Consider the following 18,146-nt stretch of genomic DNA (forward strand, 5'->3'; position numbering starts at 1 on the left):
TTTTTGTGTGATGAATTTGGACATAAATGTAATTAAATTAAGAAAATATATTAGAAATAACTGAGAATATAGAAACACGTTTATACTAAAGTTTCAAGTTAGTGGCAACTTGAGACGAAAAAAGTTTGGAGCAACTGCTATAGGAGACATGGGTACATCTAAAACTGTCAGAAGACTGGAAGGCTCCAGAAAAATTACCAACTTTCCTTCAATAGAAATAAACCTTTTTATATCATTCATTTTAACTCACAGAGGCTCAGAAATGTATGTACTTTTTAATCATTACATGTGTGGAGTTATTTAGACCAACTTGGTAAAAGAGATTTCAATTGGATCCTGGAAATATTGTCTGTGTAGAGGCTATGTATTTATGACAGCATTTTTCCTATGTGCTTCCTATGTTATTCACTTTCTTTATGAATGTGACTTGATGCCATAATATTTGTGTAGCTACATTAAAATTACAATAACAAAGCTTTTGGTTACAATAATGTGTAATGGGGAATATGAATACATACACTCACATTCTTTCTATTGAACAAACCAGTTGCTTTAGTTGGTCGGTTGATGGCGCTAGTGAGTCTTCAGTGGTGTGTTTGTGCATTGCAGTAGAGCAAGAAGAAAAAGAAGAAGGAGAACAACTCGCTTAAGTCTCGCAGAAGAAGAAAGTGTTGCGGAGAAAACCTTTTGTTTACATCGTGTTATCATCAAAACTCGACCAGCTCTATCGGAGACATCGATCAAGTCTCGAGCCAAGCATTATTTCCCAAGTTTGTGCACGTAGTTGGCGCAAATCAGGTTAGCACATGCTACTGTTACCCTGCTAATTCGCTACTCCGTGCATGCTAATAACAAAGCTAACGTGGGAGAAGCTAAAGCTCGAATAATAACTATCATCGACCACATTAGTTGTTCTTTTGTTCAGACAAAAAGTGTGGCTGAACAGAGATTTTTGATTCACCAGACAACAGGTACATGTGTGGGCTCCGTTGCGTTTATTTAGAGATTATAGGTCGTCATTGGTCTGCAATTCGAGAAATGCGTTGACTTTGAATCTTTTTGATGTGTTGCTACTTTTTCTCGTTTCAGATTTGTAACAATGGAGGAGGAAGAAACGAGAAAAAGGACAACTCGGTCACACGCTAAGATGAACGGTATGGAATTATATTTATATTTTATACTAAATGTCTAACAAGTTCTAATAACTTGATTGTAATACAAAACAATATAGGTGGGAATTACAGGGTCCTTCACGATTCAGTACGATACATGATAGATGGAATTAATTTCCACTGCTTTGCTGAAGACACACAGAACTCTACCTCAAAGTTCATCCATCTGGGCCCCCCTCTGCCACTGTCACCCGCCTCAGCTCCTGCCTGGAGTAGACGGATCATGGATGAGTCAAAACTTCCTGCAGCTGAATTGCTCAAAACAGAAGCCATTCTCACCAACCATTGGGTCAAGCTTGACCCCCACCAATTCTGTCACCCACAGCTGTTATTTTTTTATTTTTATGTATTTATTTGACATAGCATTGGACCAACCAGATGCAATGTTTTAAGTGTTATAGCAAAATATGCTAATTCTGTCCATAGGAGGCTTTTAGAATTAAAACAATAGATATCAAGATGGTGCTCCGCACGTCAGGTTCTGTGCCAGGTGCGTAGGAGAAAGGCGTACGTGACGCTAACTGTAATAGAGAAAGAAATCCCGCACACTGTCTTATTTGCAAATAAATGTTTATTGGTAAAGAGGCAATGTTTCAGCAACTGGGCCTTCGTCAGGCCTGACGGGGTTTCTTTCCCTATTGGAATTAAAACAATACAAGATGTACAAACTATATACAATACATTTTATTTTATTCATCACCCTGTGCACAGTTCTGTCCTGATTTCAGCCACAGTTTCAAACACCTAATAAAGGTGCTCATGTCAGTCTGCAGTTTTAAATGTGTGGGGAGTGAGTTCCACCGTCGGGCTCCAGCAGAGGTGAAGCTGGACTGTCCAAAACATGTCTCTCTCGCTCTCTGCGCCATGCCTTTGTTCCCTCCAGATTGGACTACTGTAACGCACGCTTTATCAGGGTCTGGCATCCAAAACAGTGCTGCCAGGGTCCTGATGAAGCTGCGGAAACACAAGCACATCCTCTGCACCCTGCACTGGATTCCCATCCACCTTTTGTATAGAATACAAGGTCCTCCTGAAACCCACTGTCTGCACAGTGAGGCTCACACCACACCTCGTCTATTACCCAGTCAGGCCAACAGCACCGTCTGTTCCCGCCCAGGACAGTGGCCAAGGCCGTAGGAGACATTGCTAGTTTGTAGTTCTTTTATCACTCAGTTCTGTTGTTTCTTTGCAGGAAGCACATCTACAGGGTCAAGTGTTTCCTCTGGCTCCAGAAAAGAAGCACCTCTTACTAAAAAGGCTGTGGTGGTGTTAACTAAACTGCCTCAATACAAGATTAATGCGTTACGGCCACCGACACCGGAGCAGTTTTACAGTGAGGAGGAATCCTTGAGCAGCTCGGATTCAGAAATGCAGTGGGAACCAGGACGAGACTCGAGCGATTCTGAACTTTGCCTCGCAAACAAGAAAACAAAAGAGAAGCTCAAGAAACGTGTCAAGATTACCCATGCATCCTGCAGCGCAAACAACAACCTGTCGGCGGATCCTGTGATTATAACATCAACGCAGCAGCTCAGCCAATGTAACACAGAGAATACCAAAGCACGGCCCAAACTCCCTGAGCCGGAGGTCAAAGTGGACATGATGGTGATCGCTCGGAAAAAGCCTCTGCGCTGGGAACGGGGAAAAGTCCTAGAAATTGTGACAAAAGGTAAGAGGGTGAAAGAGTTTTATGGTGGTCTGTGTCCTGCTCATCTTTTAGTGAAAATAAATATCTGAATTTTCCTTCACATTATTGAGTTTATTGGGCTGAAGATAGATTAATTATGTCTTAATTATTTGCCTTCAAATTAGAGCCGGGTATTGCCTAGTACCTCATGATACAATACGAATCCCGATACACGGTCCACGATACGATGCAAATCCCGATACAGCGGACTTGATACGATACATGTCCTGATTCACGATGTCCCTTAAAACCCCTGTTAAAAGTTTATCAAGGTTATGTTTTGATTAACTTTATGTTGTTTTAGCATATCACGATACGCATCTCTGTAGCGATACACGTATTGCCAAGAAGTCCATCACGATATGTCACGATATTGATATGTTGAGCACAGCCCTACTTCAAATTATGTATTACTTTATAATAATTTGATTTGAACATAGCTGCTAAATACAACATTTCCATATATTTATATATTCAGCTGAAGTTGATAAAAGAACTTATTCGTATTCATTTATTAGTTATGTTATCAAAAGTGTGTGTGGTTTTTTCCAAATAAATGTTATCTTTGGAATAGAGCTGCACAAATTTTGAAAATATATATATAATTGCAATTTTAATTGCCAAGTATTGGGATGGCAATTAGCTTTTGCGACATATGTTGGAGAAGAAACGGGGTAAACTACAGGTACCACAAGATTTTAGTTCTTTGGTTCTTTAAGAACATTCTATTGAAATAATTGCTGCCTTTGAAATGTGATGACTCAATTTATGCTTTTGATTAGATTGTGTTGCGTCATGTGCCGTCCTACTTGGGACTTTTATCATCATTAATTGAAGTAGACTGCCTAATTATGTGCATGTTCTCCATGTTGTTCAGATGACGGTCGGGTGAAATACAAAGTGAGTTTTGAAGAGAAGGGAAAAAGTCTTGTTTCTGGGCACCATGTTGCCCTCGACACCCCTCCAAAACTGGCCCAGCTGTATGTCGGCGCTCGTGTAGTTGTCCGCTGTCAAGTCAACAAGTTCAGATTCTGGCCTGGAATTTTAGCAGAACTCCCAAGCAGAAGCAATCGACTACGGTAGGAGCTTTGAATTCTTACATACATAACATCTAACATCATTTGTTTAATAATTTTAACACGCTTATTTTCCTTGTTTGACGTATATTACTTTTTGTAAAGATTTCTAGTCTTTATTGATGACCACACACCGGTTTATGTTGGATTACCTCTACTTCACCTGGTGTGCAGACAATGTATGATGACTTTTGCCAAATTAAAACACTGATTTATAGATTTGAATAACATGTTGTATACACTATCACTGACAAATCTTTTCTTACTTAAATAGTGGAGAATCCTCTCCAAGATGTCCCAGAAAGTGCTCACAGGATTTTTATGGAGCAGTACTTAAAGGACTGGCCCTACCCTCATTTGACCCAGTTCAGAGTGGGACAGAATCTTAACGCGGAGCTAAACGGCGTACAGAAGAGATGTGAAGTGCTTGTGGTGGACGGTAGCTTGATGCAGGTTGTTTTTCATGTAAGTGTCTTTTGTTTCTTCATTTGCTTTATAAGTTATCTGTTTTTTATTATTATACTTCTGTACCTACTCTATGTTGCAACACTGGGAGTTCCCCATTGTGGGACAAATAAAGGTTATCTAATCTTAAAAGGTCTTTGGGCGTGCACTACTATATGTATCACAGATTTTCTTCTTATTTGTGATTGTTTTTTGCAGGAAAACCAGTTCAGAGAATGGATCCACAGAGGCTCTACTCGTCTGGAGCACATGGCAAGATTTCTAGAATTAAAAGCCTGCTAGAATAATATATGGATTTAGATTTACAACAGTGTAAAGGCCCAGTTTTTAATTTAAAAAACTCCCAACAAAAATAAAACTTGGTCTAGAATTTTCACCACAATTGAATTGATTCATAAATTTATGTCCAGGGTGTATTATGCACTTACCATTCACACACATTACATTGAATTACTTTATTTATTTTTATATGAACGCTTAGACATTTCACTAAAACATAGTGAACACGATCATATACTCATATTTTACTTTTAGACTTTAAAAATCTATATGACAGTGTCGGAATACCTTTGAAAAATGCTTCAGGTCTATATGACAAGTTCTCATGTTTTTAAAATAATGACTTACTTTGGTAGGATTGCACCAGTGGTAAATATTTATCATAGTTTGGAATGTCACGATATCTAATTCTAGTGTTACGATTATTGTGAGAAAATAATCGTATTCACAATTATTGAGACTGTAATAAACATCAGCTAAATCTTTAATTTTTGAGTTTTTGAGCAGCTTTACAAAATTTAACTTGTCACAGTTTGACAAAAACAGCCAGATGAAATAAAGTTCAGATTTTTGGGCTATATATTGAAGAAAAAATGTACTTATTTTATTATTTTATTGTGACCTGAATAATCATTATATTTGATTAATATAATAATCAGGACATTCCTAATCATAGTTTTACTTACAATTATAACATATAACACCTTTTATTTTGTTGTATGATCCGTTAGAAAATTGTGTCAATTGTAAATTGTCATATTGCATCTTGATGATATTGGTAGATGGATTATTTTTTAGAACTCGGCACTACTTCCTGTAATTTAAAACTTTGATTATTCAAATTGTATTCACAAACTGCAATTTAACGGAAGTGAACTGTGATAAATATTTACGACTGGTGCCATCCGCCCAAACTAAGCCATAATGAGAAAAACAAGAGAACATATAGACTTGAAGCATTCTTTCAAAGATATTCTGACACTGTAGAGTAAATGTTTTCCCTGTAGTGTCCCAGCAGTTTATTGGTTTCCACAGCTGTTTGGTTTCCTTTTTATTATTTCTTTACTAATGTTTCTTTATGGACGTGCGGCACAGTTAATGTAAAGGTTTTCACGTTTCAAATGTGTATAAATATATTTTTTTCAGTTGTTGAATGTCTTTTGTTCTGCTCGGTGTCAGTCCAATTATTAATACATTTTATTATCAATTATAACGCTTTGCTCTATAACTATTTTAGCTTAATTCAAATCAAATGCATAAAAGTATTTTTTTTTAAAAAGATTTCCGAGTGACAATGTTGCATATGCTGTTGCTATAATGGTAGTCATGTCATGGACTATGGAGAAATATCGATGTACAGTTTTCTTCGGAGGTCTGAACTCTACTTAAATCGACCATAAAACCAAGAAGATAAAATCGACAAAAATATTGATCCAGTAGATTCCTCTTGTTGTCACACTCTCCCAGCATGCATCACAAAACTCCAAACGTTGTGAAAATCTATTACATTGTTCATAATCATTGTTCATAATTTTTACTTCAGTAGGCACTTTTTACGAATCCGACTGGCTAGTTCCGGTTGCCTTAAAACAGCTGAGCTCCACTTCCTGCTTCTACTACTTTTATTAAGTTTGTCTCTTTTATATAAATGTTGTTATATATGGCCTTTGTATGGAAGTGTGGCGCTGTCAATGGTGCGTAAATGAAAGGCATTCATGCTTTTTTAAAATTATAGAATCTAATTTATATATATAAATTATATTATATATATGCTATATATATAAATTATATTATATATATGCTATATTATTTATATATATATATATATATAGCATATATATATGCTATATATATATGCTATATATATATATATATGCTATATATATATAGCATATATATATATGCTATATATGCTATATATGCTATATATATATATATATATATATATATGCTATATATATATATATATATATACATAAGATAAGCTAAGATATACCTTTATTGTCCCACATGGGGACAGATCACTTATAGGAAGTTTGAAAAAACACTTTCAGTAAAAGATCTATAAACAAAAACTCCCATAGCCAAAACCCAACAAGGGATGGAGGGGAAAAAATAATAAAGATAAAAATACATAAATACCATTGCATGTGATCACGACAGTAATTGCACATGAATATGTTTCACGACGGCACATGGATTGCAGATGAATTTCACAGTAATTGCACATGAATCACGACAGTAATTGCACATATGACGGAATTGCACATGGTTAGGTCAGTATTGCGAGTGTTCAGGACTAACAGTGTTTGTTATAAAGTCTGACAGCAGCAGGAAGGAAAGACCTGCGAAACCTTTCCTTCACACAGCGAGGGTTCAGATGAACACCCAGGTACTTGTATGAGTCCACTCTCTCAATGTCCCGTCCCTGGATGTTCACTGGTGAGGGGGCAGTGGGGTGACGTCTGCGGAAATCCACCACCATCTCATATATATGTATATAATTCTTTTGAATTCATTTTTCAGAGTCCGACCGGCTTTTCAAACAAATGATTAATACATTTTGTTAATCTTACATGAACGTGAAGTTTAAAGTGCTGCCACCAGGTGGCGCTGTTGTTGTTTTATGGCGGTTGGCATCCGAGTGTTGCATTACCGCCAGGCTGTGTATCAGTCTGAGGACTACGAAAAGTCTGAGGAATAAAGTCTGGCGGTAATGCAACAATTGGATGCCAACCGCCATAAAACAACAACAACATGTCCCTTTTATTAGAACCACTGGAACTCATGGGCTTAGACACACTACAGTGATGGAAGCAGAACTTCTAAAGGAGACAACAACAAAGACATCGCATGACCTCATGAAGAACTTTTAAGGACTACGACAAAGTCTGAGGAATAAAGTCTAGCGGTAATGCAACACTCGGACGCCAACCGCCATCAAACACCAACAACAACAACAACACTGATCATGTCATGGGAATGGGCAATGGTGTAGGATTATATTTTAGACAATTTTAGATCAAATCCCACAACACAACAGCCCTGCAACCCAACTCTAATCTGGCAAGTATTTCTGTTTAATGCTTAGGGCCCTTGGATACTTCCACATTGACACAGCTTTTGTTGCAAACAACTTTAAAAAGACTGAATTGTGGACTGAGTAGAGATTGACGCCGCTAACCTAGAAATCACGTTTGGGGCAAAATTAGACCGGGCATTTCCGAGTACATCCGAACACAACCGAACTTGCCCGCTTTCATCGAAATTAGCTCACGGACACCGCTCGGCCAATGACAAACGAGAATACTGCGAAGTGGGCATGTCTGTCAAAACGAAACTTAAGCGATGAAAATGCCCCAAATATGGCCAAATTACTAGTTAAATCTTGATTTTTTTGTTGTTGAGGAATTTAGATACAAGGCCACGGCGGGCCCCCTCCTAATTCAAACCCGGGCCCGCCGGAGATTTGACTGCTTCCGGGCCCCGGGCCCCAGTCTATTTCGCGGCCTGTTATGTATCTCTGATCATCTGTAGTTTGTACTGTTGGTGCTAAACTAGCGCCTTTGTGGCATCAACGTAAGGAAGCGTGACGTTTTTTCTCTAATAGCTTGTTACTTTTAATGGTGTCACCCTGGGGGTTTCTTCTTATGGTCATACTTTACTATGCAGACTCAAAAAGATTATGATGCATCACTTTTGTTTAAAGTAGCTACAAACTTATAGATCCAACTAGAGCTGGGTTGAAATAATCGATTTTCCGATTTTTAATCGTTTCGCATATTAATGACCGATTATCGATTCGTACGTCCAAAGATCGATTTTTTTAATTTTTTTAATTTTTTAATTTTATTTAAATATAATTATTTTTAATTAGTCTACATTTCCCTCAGTGAACTACAATCTACCTTCAAGAAAGATAATTCAGGACTCCTGGATTATCTTTCTTGAAGGTAGATTGACCCTTAACCTTTTCATCAGTCTTCCATCAGTAACTACCAATACTTGTAAGATTTGCTGTTTAATATTGATACAATAATAGTTTTAATATGTTGCTTCTCTACACAGTCATGAAGTGAAGGAAACTGTTCAAATACATTTTTCATTTTTAATAACATTAACCCCCGGATCAAATCGAAATCGGATCGAATCGGAAATCAGATCGAAATCGGAGCGAATCGGATGGGATCTGAGAAATTGGAAAAATTGATTTTAAAACGTAATAATCGGAATCGAATCGATTCTTGAAATTTGAATCAAAACCCAGCTCTAGATCCAACGTGTATTTTAACCGAAGAAGTTCTAAGTCTTCTGTGGCGATGTGGTCTTATCCATTTTAAAATGTTTGTATAGAAATTGTTCTCTAAAGTAACAATTTTAAGTTTAATGTGCCTCAATTAAAAGAAAGACACGATTATTCCTGTCAAATTAAAGGTGCTCTGTGTAACTTTTCTGGCGGGCGACCCCCTTCCTGCTCTCCATGGAGACACGGCGTTTACGTGAAAAAAGTCTAAAAATAATTTTTAGTGAATTCACCCTCAGCTTTTTAAAGATAATTGTCAAAATCCACGTCTTAAGTTCATTTTCCTGCTCCTGCTGCTGATGCATGAACATGGACTCAGTCTTTCACTTGCTGCGGATTTGTGCAACAGTGTCCACATAACTATTACTAGGCTTTATAAAGCTATTTATTTCTTATAGTTTTATGTTTTATGTTATGTTCGGCCCATGACGAGTGTCGAAATTTGTTTGACACCCCTGCTTTTGTTTGTCCTGAGTGGAGCTGGAGCTCTGTCAGATTTAGCTAAAACATGTGGAGACATTGGCGATCCTGTTTATATGCCAAATGATATCATGTATTTTTTTATATTTTACCTTATCATTTTTTCTTTAGTCTATGAACTGCTATGTGTTCTTAAACAAGAATGAATTGAATTTTACCTGATTCATCTTTTATGTTGGCAAAAATAAACGCGTTCAAAGCATGCAGATTTTACGCATGCGTAGGGCGAAATACGGGTGCAGGCCTGGGCCAAACTTTGCAATAGCCAAAAAAAAAGAAAGAAAGACGAGACAAATTGAATGGGGAAAGTTTCTCACAAAATCCTTCCACTCAGGAAAGAATTACATGCCTGAAACCCGTACTTTGTATGTATTTATAAGGAGAATAGTTCCACCATTACCATAGTGACATAATGCACACGTCATCAAACCCTTGGGTAGAAAAATTAAGACAAAATGCAAAATGGATTCAAAACTATAACATCTGGCTAATGCTAGCTTGTGACATCATAGTATTTTAAACTAATTGTATCCAAAGGTGTGTGGCATCAATTCTGCAGATAAGTTCTTGATTTATATTTTATGTTTTTATAATCTTTCCCTCAATCTCTCATTCTAAGGTGCCAAGATGGTGGGTGATTTTGATGATGTTGATGAACTTCTTTTCAGGAGCCATGGAGAGCGATGAGATGGAGATGACCAGGGAGGAGCTGCAGAAGTTTGTTCGAGACCGTGTCAAGCGCAGGCTGCTGCAGACTCCAGAAGTGACGAGCAAACAGAGAAATCTGCTCCACTTGTGGGATAGAAAGGAAAAACTCTTCACGGATCTTTATAAGCTTTTTGAGTGAGTGTCCCGAGTGTGATAATGCCACATTCTCAGATGAGGTGCAAGAGCCATCTTAATGCCTATAGATTATCTGGTGTTTTCCATATGAGTTATTTACATGTCAAATCAATTTATTTATATTTATGCATAGATTATAATATTTATTTATGCAATATTTTCCAACCATATCTCTGGGGCTGTAAGGATTTTTAATTGAAAAAAATCATAACTAGTCAACTAATAATATGATTAAAATTGTTATCTGAACTATACAGACTCAGAAATGTATGCAAAAAGACACTTTATTAAATAAAAACTAAACTGTGTTATTAAATAAAAATGTAAAAAAAGTAAACAATTCATCATCAATCATTAATAACACATTATAGAAGTAAATATTCTCTATCTGGAAGCCTTTTGTCACCATATATCAACTTTTTTCAGTTAAAAATATATTTTAAAAATGTACGATAGAAAGAAGCGCTCGACTCGTCAACTATAAAATAATTGCTACTTGTAGCTCCACATACAACAGACCTTCCCATGTCACACTACAGGTTATAAATGATTGTGATCCCTTGTGAAATCCAGCAATTCGGTACTTTAAACTACAGCTCCAACAAGAAGCGTACTTGAGTGTACTATATTTTGGCAATAGGCAGTTAAAGATGCTTGTTATAATGAGATTGATTTTGTAAACTTTCTGTGTCTAGGTCTGTTTCAAAATGTGAAGTAATTGTCAAAGAACTGTATGCTGAGCTTGGATGGGAATATAAAGACGTAGACACAGAAGACTGCAACGGTAGTGCCTCAAATAGTGGTAAGATATTATTTCTTATCACACGATACATTTACTGTGATGGTTTACATAAAAAAGCAACTGCAAAAAATAGTTGAACCATATTGAATAAATGATCTACAAAAATGCTGTTTAAGATGAATGCTTGTTTTACATTTAGGAGTGAAGAGTGAAGGGCCTGATGAAGGATCTGCTTCTCCTGCTTCTCCTGCTTCAAGTGATAGTGTGGCTACTTGTTCATACAAAGAGCAGGCAGAAATTATGATGAAAGACAACTGTGAAAGTCTGGGCCCGGTAAAAGAGCTGAGGGTGCTACTGAAACGGCTTCCCATGGACCTGAGACCGCGAAAACCCACCCCTCCAAAACCCCTCAACCCACAGTTCAGTGACGATGACATGTCAAGCGCTGGCTCCGACTATCAGCCGAGTGCATCCTCCAGCGATTCAGACTTTTCCATTTCAAGTAGAAAAAGTGACCGACATAAAAAGAAGTTGAGAAAAACTGAAACGTTCGTCAAAGTAACGCCGGTACCACAAGCCGCGCAGGTACCAAAACCCACGCAGGTACCAAAAGCCGCGCAGGTACCAAAAGCCACGCCGGTACCAAAAGCCACGCCGAAACCACAACAAGCAACCACCAACGTCAAGAGCACCAATACAAATGGGATACAGGACATGAAAAATAAAGGGAAGCCGTTTGCAATCACTGGTAATTGGAAAAACTTAATGCAACTCGATGTAGTATTTTGGTCTAAAATGTTCAAAAGGTACTTGAGGAAAACATGACCTTTGGTGATCTCACAATGGAGAAATGTTGTGTAGTTGTGCAATGTAATGTACAAAAATGGACTTCTTTAGGAAGGACTGCAGGAGAGGCCAAACATATTACATTGTGTTGCTTTAACTTGCATGTTGCACAAGATTTAAAAGCTTTGTTGGTGTTTTGTATATTGATACGTTCTTCTTTCCTATTAGATGCAACAAAACCAGCTGGTAGCCTTCCCAGTGTGCCTGAAGAGGTGAATGTGGGAATGCAGGTGTTAGCGAGAAGGAAGCGATTGAGATGGGAGAGTGGCAAAATTGCTGAAATTGTTGAAAAAGGTCAGTAAGTAAAATGATGATGCTGTATTTAATAATTTGATATTGATTTATTTTGGGAAATTGGGTCAAATAATACAATTAACTACTGAAATATATACAATTTTTAAACCTGGTTTTTAATGTTTGGCAACTTGAAATTGATCACAGTAGCCGATTTTATTTTACAGGTTGTATGGTTATTTTGGGGCCTGACAAGTTTGGGAACCCCTGTTCTAATACACAAAAATGTATGCGGAATACTAATGCTGTACTGTATTTTGTCTGGCAGAGGATGGGACAAAGAAATACAAGGTTACGTTTGAGGAAAAAGGGAAAGTGTTGGTGTCAGGACATCACATTGCCTACAACGCTGTACCAAAACTGGTGCACCTGTCTGTGGGTGCACGACTGGTGTCTAAATGCAAATCGGAACACAATTTTTTCTCTCCCGGCATTTTGGCTGAGCTCCCTTCAAGGAAAAATCACATGAGGTTGGTATTTATTGCAATTTTCAACATTTCTATAAACATTGTTTGATATTTGTCTTTTTCCCCACCTTTAGGTTTCTAGTATTTTTTGATGACCATCAAGCACTCTATGTTGCATTGCCGGTTATTCGTATAATCTGCAAGCCATGTGAGTTTGATTTGTTTTTCTAACAATACAGTCACAGTGATATTATGTACATGGTCAGTCGAACCCAGAATCTTTTTGCTGTGTGGCAGGAGTGAGAAGCAGTATGCCACCATGCCACAACTGTAAACCAAATTGAGCTGGGGCTGAGAAAATTGCTTTGGTTCAGGGTGAAAGGGTCATCATTACGTTGTAAAAAGGCTTAGAGTTTAACTGTCAAAATGCTTCTGGCATGATCACTGTAAATAATGTTGTAAGTACAAGGCCTATCTAGTCTTTATTGATGACCACACACCGGTTTATGTTGGATTACCTCTACTTCACCTGGTGTGCAGACAATGTATGATGACTTTTGCCAAATTAAAACACTGATTTATAGATTTGAATAACATGTTGTATACACTATCACTGACAAATCTTTTCTTACTTAAATAGTGGAGAATCCTCTCCAAGATGTCCCAGAAAGTGCTCACAGGATTTTTATGGAGCAGTACTTAAAGGACTGGCCCTACCCTCATTTGACCCAGTTCAGAGTGGGACAGAATCTTAACGCGGAGTTAAACGGCGTACAGAAGAGATGTGAAGTGCTTGTGGTGGACGGTAGCTTGATGCAGGTTGTTTTTCATGTAAGTGTCTTTTGTTTCTTCATTTGCTTTATAAGTTATCTGTTTTTTATTATTATACTTCTGTACCTACTCTATGTTGCAACACTGGGAGTTCCCCATTGTGGGACAAATAAAGGTTATCTAATCTTAAAAGGTCTTTGGGCGTGCACTACTATATGTATCACAGATTTTCTTCTTATTTGTGATTATTTTTTGCAGGAAAACCAGTTCAGAGAATGGATCCACAGAGGCTCTACTCGTCTGGAGCACATGGCAAGATTTCTAGAATTAAAAGCCTGCTAGAATAATATATGGATTTAGATTTACAACAGTGTAAAGGCCCAGTTTTTAATTTAAAAAACTCCCAACAAAATAAAACTTGGTCTAGAATTTTTACCATTTATTCATTTATGTCCAGGGTGTATTATGCACTTGCCATTCACACACATTACATTGAATTACTTTATTTTAGACATTTCACTAAAACATAGTGAACACGATCATATACTCATATTTTACTTTTAGACTTTAAAAATCTATATGACAGTGTCGGAATACCTTTGAAAAATGCTTCAGGTCTATATGACAAGTTCTCCTGTTTTTAAAATAATGACTTACTTTGGTAGGATTGCACCAGTGGTAAATATTTATCATAGTTTGGAATGTCACGATATCTAATTCGAGTGTTACGATTATTGTGAGAAAATCATCATGATTTAAAGATTATTCACAATTATTGAGACTGTAACCAGCGAAATCTTTAAATTGCTCAAGTTTTTGAGCAGCTTTACAAAATTTAACTCGTCACAGTTTGACAAAAACAGCCAGATGAAATAAAGTTCAGATTTTTGGGCTATATATTGAAGAAAAAATTTACTTAGAAAACTATCACAATTATTATTTTATTGTGACCTGAATAATCATTATATTTGATTAATATAATAATCAGGACATTCCTAATCAGTAAGTTTTACTTACAATTATAACATATAACACCTTTATTTTGTTGTATGATCCGTTAGAAAATTGTGTCAATTGTAAATTGTCATATTGCATCTTGATGATATTGGTAGATGGATTATTTTTTAGAACTCGGCACTACTTCCTGTAATTTAAAACTTTGATTATTCAAATTGTATTCACAAACTGCAATTTAACGGAAGTGAACTGTGATAAATATTTACGACTGGTGCCATCCGCCCAAACTAAGCCATAATGAGAAAAACAAGAGAACATATAGACTTGAAGCATTCTTTCAAAGATATTCTGACACTGTAGAGTAAATGTTTTCCCTGTAGTGTCCCAGCAGTTTATTGGTTTCCACAGCTGTTTGGTTTCCTTTTTATTATTTCTTTACTAATGTTTCTTTATGGACGTGCGGCACAGTTAATGTAAAGGTTTTCACGTTTCAAATGTGTATAAATATATTTTTTTCAGTTGTTGAATGTCTTTTGTTCTGCTCGGTGTCAGTCCAATTATTAATACATTTTATTATCAATTATAACGCTTTGCTCTATAACTATTTTAGCTTAATTCAAATCAAATGTATAAAAGTATTTTTTTTTTTAAAGATTTCCGAGTGACAATGTTGCATATCCTGTTGCTATAATGGTAGTCATGTCATGGACTATGGAGAAATATTGATGTACAGTTTTCTTCGGAGGTCTGAACTCTACTTAAATCGACCATAAAACCAAGAAGATAAAATCGACAAAAATATTGATCCAGTAGATTCCTCTTGTTGTCACACTCTCCCAGCATGCATCACAAAACTCCAAACGTTGTGAAAATCTATTACATTGTTCATAATCATTGTTCATAATTTTTACTTCAGTAGGCACTTTTTACGAATCCGACTGGCTAGTTCCGGTTGCCTTAAAACAGCTGAGCTCCACTTCCTGCTTCTACTACTTTTATTAAGTTTGTCTCTTTTATATAAATGTTGTTATATATGGCCTTTGTATGGAAGTGTGGCGCTGTCAATGGTGCGTAAATGAAAGGCATTCATGCTTTTTTAAAATTATAGAATAATATGGCGATATTACTATTATTAGTGTATGTATATGTGTGTATATATATATATATATATATATATATATATTTGTATATATATATATATATATATATATATATTTGTATATATATATAAGATAAGAGATAAGATAAGATAAGATAAGATATTCCTTTATTGTCCCACATGGGGAAATTTCATTGGTGCAACGCAGGTAGATACAGAGGTAGATACAGAAGAACAGATCACTTATAGGAAGTCTGAAAAACACTTTCAGTAGAAGATCTCCTATAAATAAATAAAAACTCCCATAGACAAATAAATAAATACCATTGCATGTGATCACGACAGTAATTGCACATGAATATGTGTCACGACAGCACATAGATTGCACATGAATTTCACAGTAATTGCACATACGACAGAATTGCACATCAGTATTAGGTTAGGTCAGTATTGCGACGGGATAACGTGACGATCTCCGGGTAAGACGACAGTTCTCTGCAGTTTCATGAGTTCCTCCTTTGTGGAAACGCGGTACGGCCCCGGGCAGGGGGGCGGGGCCGGGGCCGGAGCCGGGGGGCGGGGCCGGAACCGGGGGACTCAGAGCCAAGACACATCGCAACGACACGACGAAAACACTCAATCCAGCCGAATAAAGTCAAAATAAGTTAATTTAAAGCGATTCCAGTGCGTGTCCCGATCGTTCGTGAAGTTCCTCTTTCATATAAACGTGTATATAAACGTGTACCGACGACACGCCGTACTTTAGCGCGGCCGGAGAGGCTGGTGGGCTCGCTCGGAGCTAGCTCACGTCACAACAACACAACGAACGCAACGAAAAACGCTCAAATCCAGCCGAAAAAAGTCAAAAACAGTTGAATTAAAAAACTATTCCAGCGCGTGTCCCTATCGTACAGTAAAATAGAAAAAATATACTAACTATATTTACAAAATATAGGAGATAAAGCACAATAAGTGTGAGAAAGAAGAGAGAGCGTTTACACCGGGCTGCCAGCTGTACCAGCGCCTTATGATGTTTTGTATATATATATATATATATATATATATATATATATATATATATATATATATATATATATATATATATATATATATATATATGTATACACACACACACACACATATATTTGTGTGTATATATACACACTATATATATATATATATATGTGTCATGGAATCAGACACACACCGATGCTATTCCGTAACACATCGAGAACACAATTCAACTTAGAATATGAAACGACACAGAAATATCAGCCATTTGTGTGGCAAGCTTGGGAGAAAACGCGGGGACTGATCACGCAAGCTGTTGTAAGCAGCCTGCGTGATCCTCCTGCGTCTCACCCCGTTTTTTCCCATGCTGGTTGATTTTATTAGATATTCTGGAATAGGCGGGTCACATTTCTCATTGGTCAGCCTCACATCAAGGCACTTGGTATTTTTCCGTAGAGATCAAGCCTTGGGTAAACATTACCCAAACTCCTCTGGGCTGTCACACCCCCCTCGGGTAAACATCCTTTGGCCCATCTTTACGACCCCTTCACCGCAGTTTCTCACACACCCGTTCTTCTCTTAGACTAATGATGCAGATAAAATATCACTATTATGCAGATAAAATACATCACAGAAATATAATCATATATTCACATTTTATCACAATATGTGTGTGTGTGTGTATGTATGTGTGTATAATATATATTATATCATGTTAAAATGTGAAACTGAAGAAAAAGTGCAAAAGTGCATGAAACTTTTACTTCAGTGCATTAAACTTTTACTTGTCTATCTCAGATAAACTCATTGTTCTGAAATAGATATCATATGAGCACTTTTGCCATTGTAAAAGTTTCTGGTCTTTATTGATGATGACCACACGTCGGTTTATGTTGGATTACCTCTGATCAGAGTAACATTATGTATACTCTAAAGTAACATTATGTATACTCTAACAAAGCTTTTGATACTTACTTTTGATAATAGTGGACGTTCGGAGATGTCCCCGAACGTGCCCACAGGACTTTTATGGAGCAGTACTAGAAGAATTGGCTTTACTCTTATCTCAACGTGGATCTAATGAGAGCACAGAAGAGATGTGAAGTGCTTGTGGTGGACTGCAGCTTGATACAGTTTTTCATGTAAGTATCTTGATTCTTCATTTTCATATTGTTGGTATAAGAGACCAAGTTTAAGCTTGACAGAAACATATTTGAGTTACTTCATTAATGCAGAACTGAAAAGGTCTTTGGGGCTGTACTACTGGATAGTATCACATATGGTTTTCTTCTTATTTGTAATTCTTCTTTGCAGGAAGAGCAGTTCAAGGAACGGATTCACAGAGGCTCTACTCGTCTGGAAAACGTGGCAATACTTCTAGAATTAAAAGCCTGCTAGAATAATTTATGGCTTTAGATTTACACTGTAGATGAAAACACCGTTTTTTTAATTAAAAAACAACACTACAAAACACAATAAAAAATAAATTATATATATATATATATATATATATTATATGCTTTGATGTAAGCTATATGTAATGAGATCAATGTGTATTAAAAATATACAATTTCTTAACCTTTGAAGCTTAACGTCAATCAAATGATTACTACATTTTGTTAATATCTTACAACACTTAACATAATAAACAAACGTGAAGTTTGAAGCGATGCCAGCCGGTGGCGCTGTGTATCATGTCCCTTTTATTCGAACC

At 36.7% G+C, this 18,146-nt stretch overlaps 2 protein-coding genes and 1 long non-coding RNA gene across 3 annotated transcripts; all 3 read left to right on the plus strand.

Annotated features, from left to right (window-relative positions):
* Positions 1-952: 952 nt before the first annotated feature.
* On the plus strand, positions 953-5,824 carry LOC140362031 (histone-lysine N-methyltransferase SETDB1-B-like). Its single transcript, XM_072448025.1, has 7 exons — positions 953-971; positions 1,090-1,154; positions 2,365-2,841; positions 3,737-3,938; positions 4,041-4,114; positions 4,210-4,400; positions 4,599-5,824. Exons 2-7 carry the CDS (start codon positions 1,100-1,102, stop codon positions 4,680-4,682), a joined length of 1,083 nt encoding a protein of 360 aa, XP_072304126.1. The 5' UTR covers positions 953-971; positions 1,090-1,099; the 3' UTR covers positions 4,683-5,824.
* A 1,854-nt stretch (positions 5,825-7,678) lies between these two features.
* LOC140361515 (uncharacterized) lies at positions 7,679-12,825 on the plus strand. The gene is made up of 7 exons (XM_072447227.1): positions 7,679-7,735; positions 10,121-10,305; positions 11,001-11,107; positions 11,247-11,795; positions 12,062-12,187; positions 12,456-12,657; positions 12,729-12,825. The coding sequence occupies exons 2-7, from the start codon at positions 10,136-10,138 to the stop codon at positions 12,823-12,825; spliced, it is 1,251 nt and encodes a 416-aa protein (XP_072303328.1). The 5' UTR covers positions 7,679-7,735; positions 10,121-10,135.
* A 243-nt stretch (positions 12,826-13,068) lies between these two features.
* Positions 13,069-13,728, plus strand: LOC140361457 (uncharacterized). The gene is made up of 3 exons (XR_011927018.1): positions 13,069-13,139; positions 13,235-13,425; positions 13,624-13,728. It is a non-coding gene; the product is annotated as an uncharacterized lncRNA (long non-coding RNA).
* Positions 13,729-18,146: the final 4,418 nt, after the last annotated feature.

The sequence above is a fragment of the Eucyclogobius newberryi genome, unplaced genomic scaffold (genome assembly GCF_026437365.1).
Source record: "Eucyclogobius newberryi isolate DKJ021-1_F unplaced genomic scaffold, fEucNew1.0.hap1 SCAF_16, whole genome shotgun sequence".
Lineage (NCBI taxonomy): Eukaryota > Metazoa > Chordata > Actinopteri > Gobiiformes > Gobiidae > Eucyclogobius > Eucyclogobius newberryi.

Bases quoted from the DNA above. Each gene is read 5' to 3' on its own strand.
- LOC140362031 (XM_072448025.1), top strand. From the start codon at position 1,100: ATGGAGGAGGAAGAAACGAGAAAAAGGACAACTCGGTCACACGCTAAG. The intron at 2,842-3,736 runs GTAAGAGGGTGA...CATGTTGTTCAG, and splicing joins CCTAGAAATTGTGACAAAAG to ATGACGGTCGGGTGAAATAC. The intron at 3,939-4,040 runs GTAGGAGCTTTG...CTTTTTGTAAAG, and splicing joins AGCAGAAGCAATCGACTACG to ATTTCTAGTCTTTATTGATG.
- LOC140361515 (XM_072447227.1), top strand. From the start codon at position 10,136: ATGGAGAGCGATGAGATGGAGATGACCAGGGAGGAGCTGCAGAAGTTT. The intron at 10,306-11,000 runs GTGAGTGTCCCG...TTCTGTGTCTAG, and splicing joins GATCTTTATAAGCTTTTTGA to GTCTGTTTCAAAATGTGAAG. The intron at 11,108-11,246 runs GTAAGATATTAT...TTTTACATTTAG, and splicing joins CGGTAGTGCCTCAAATAGTG to GAGTGAAGAGTGAAGGGCCT.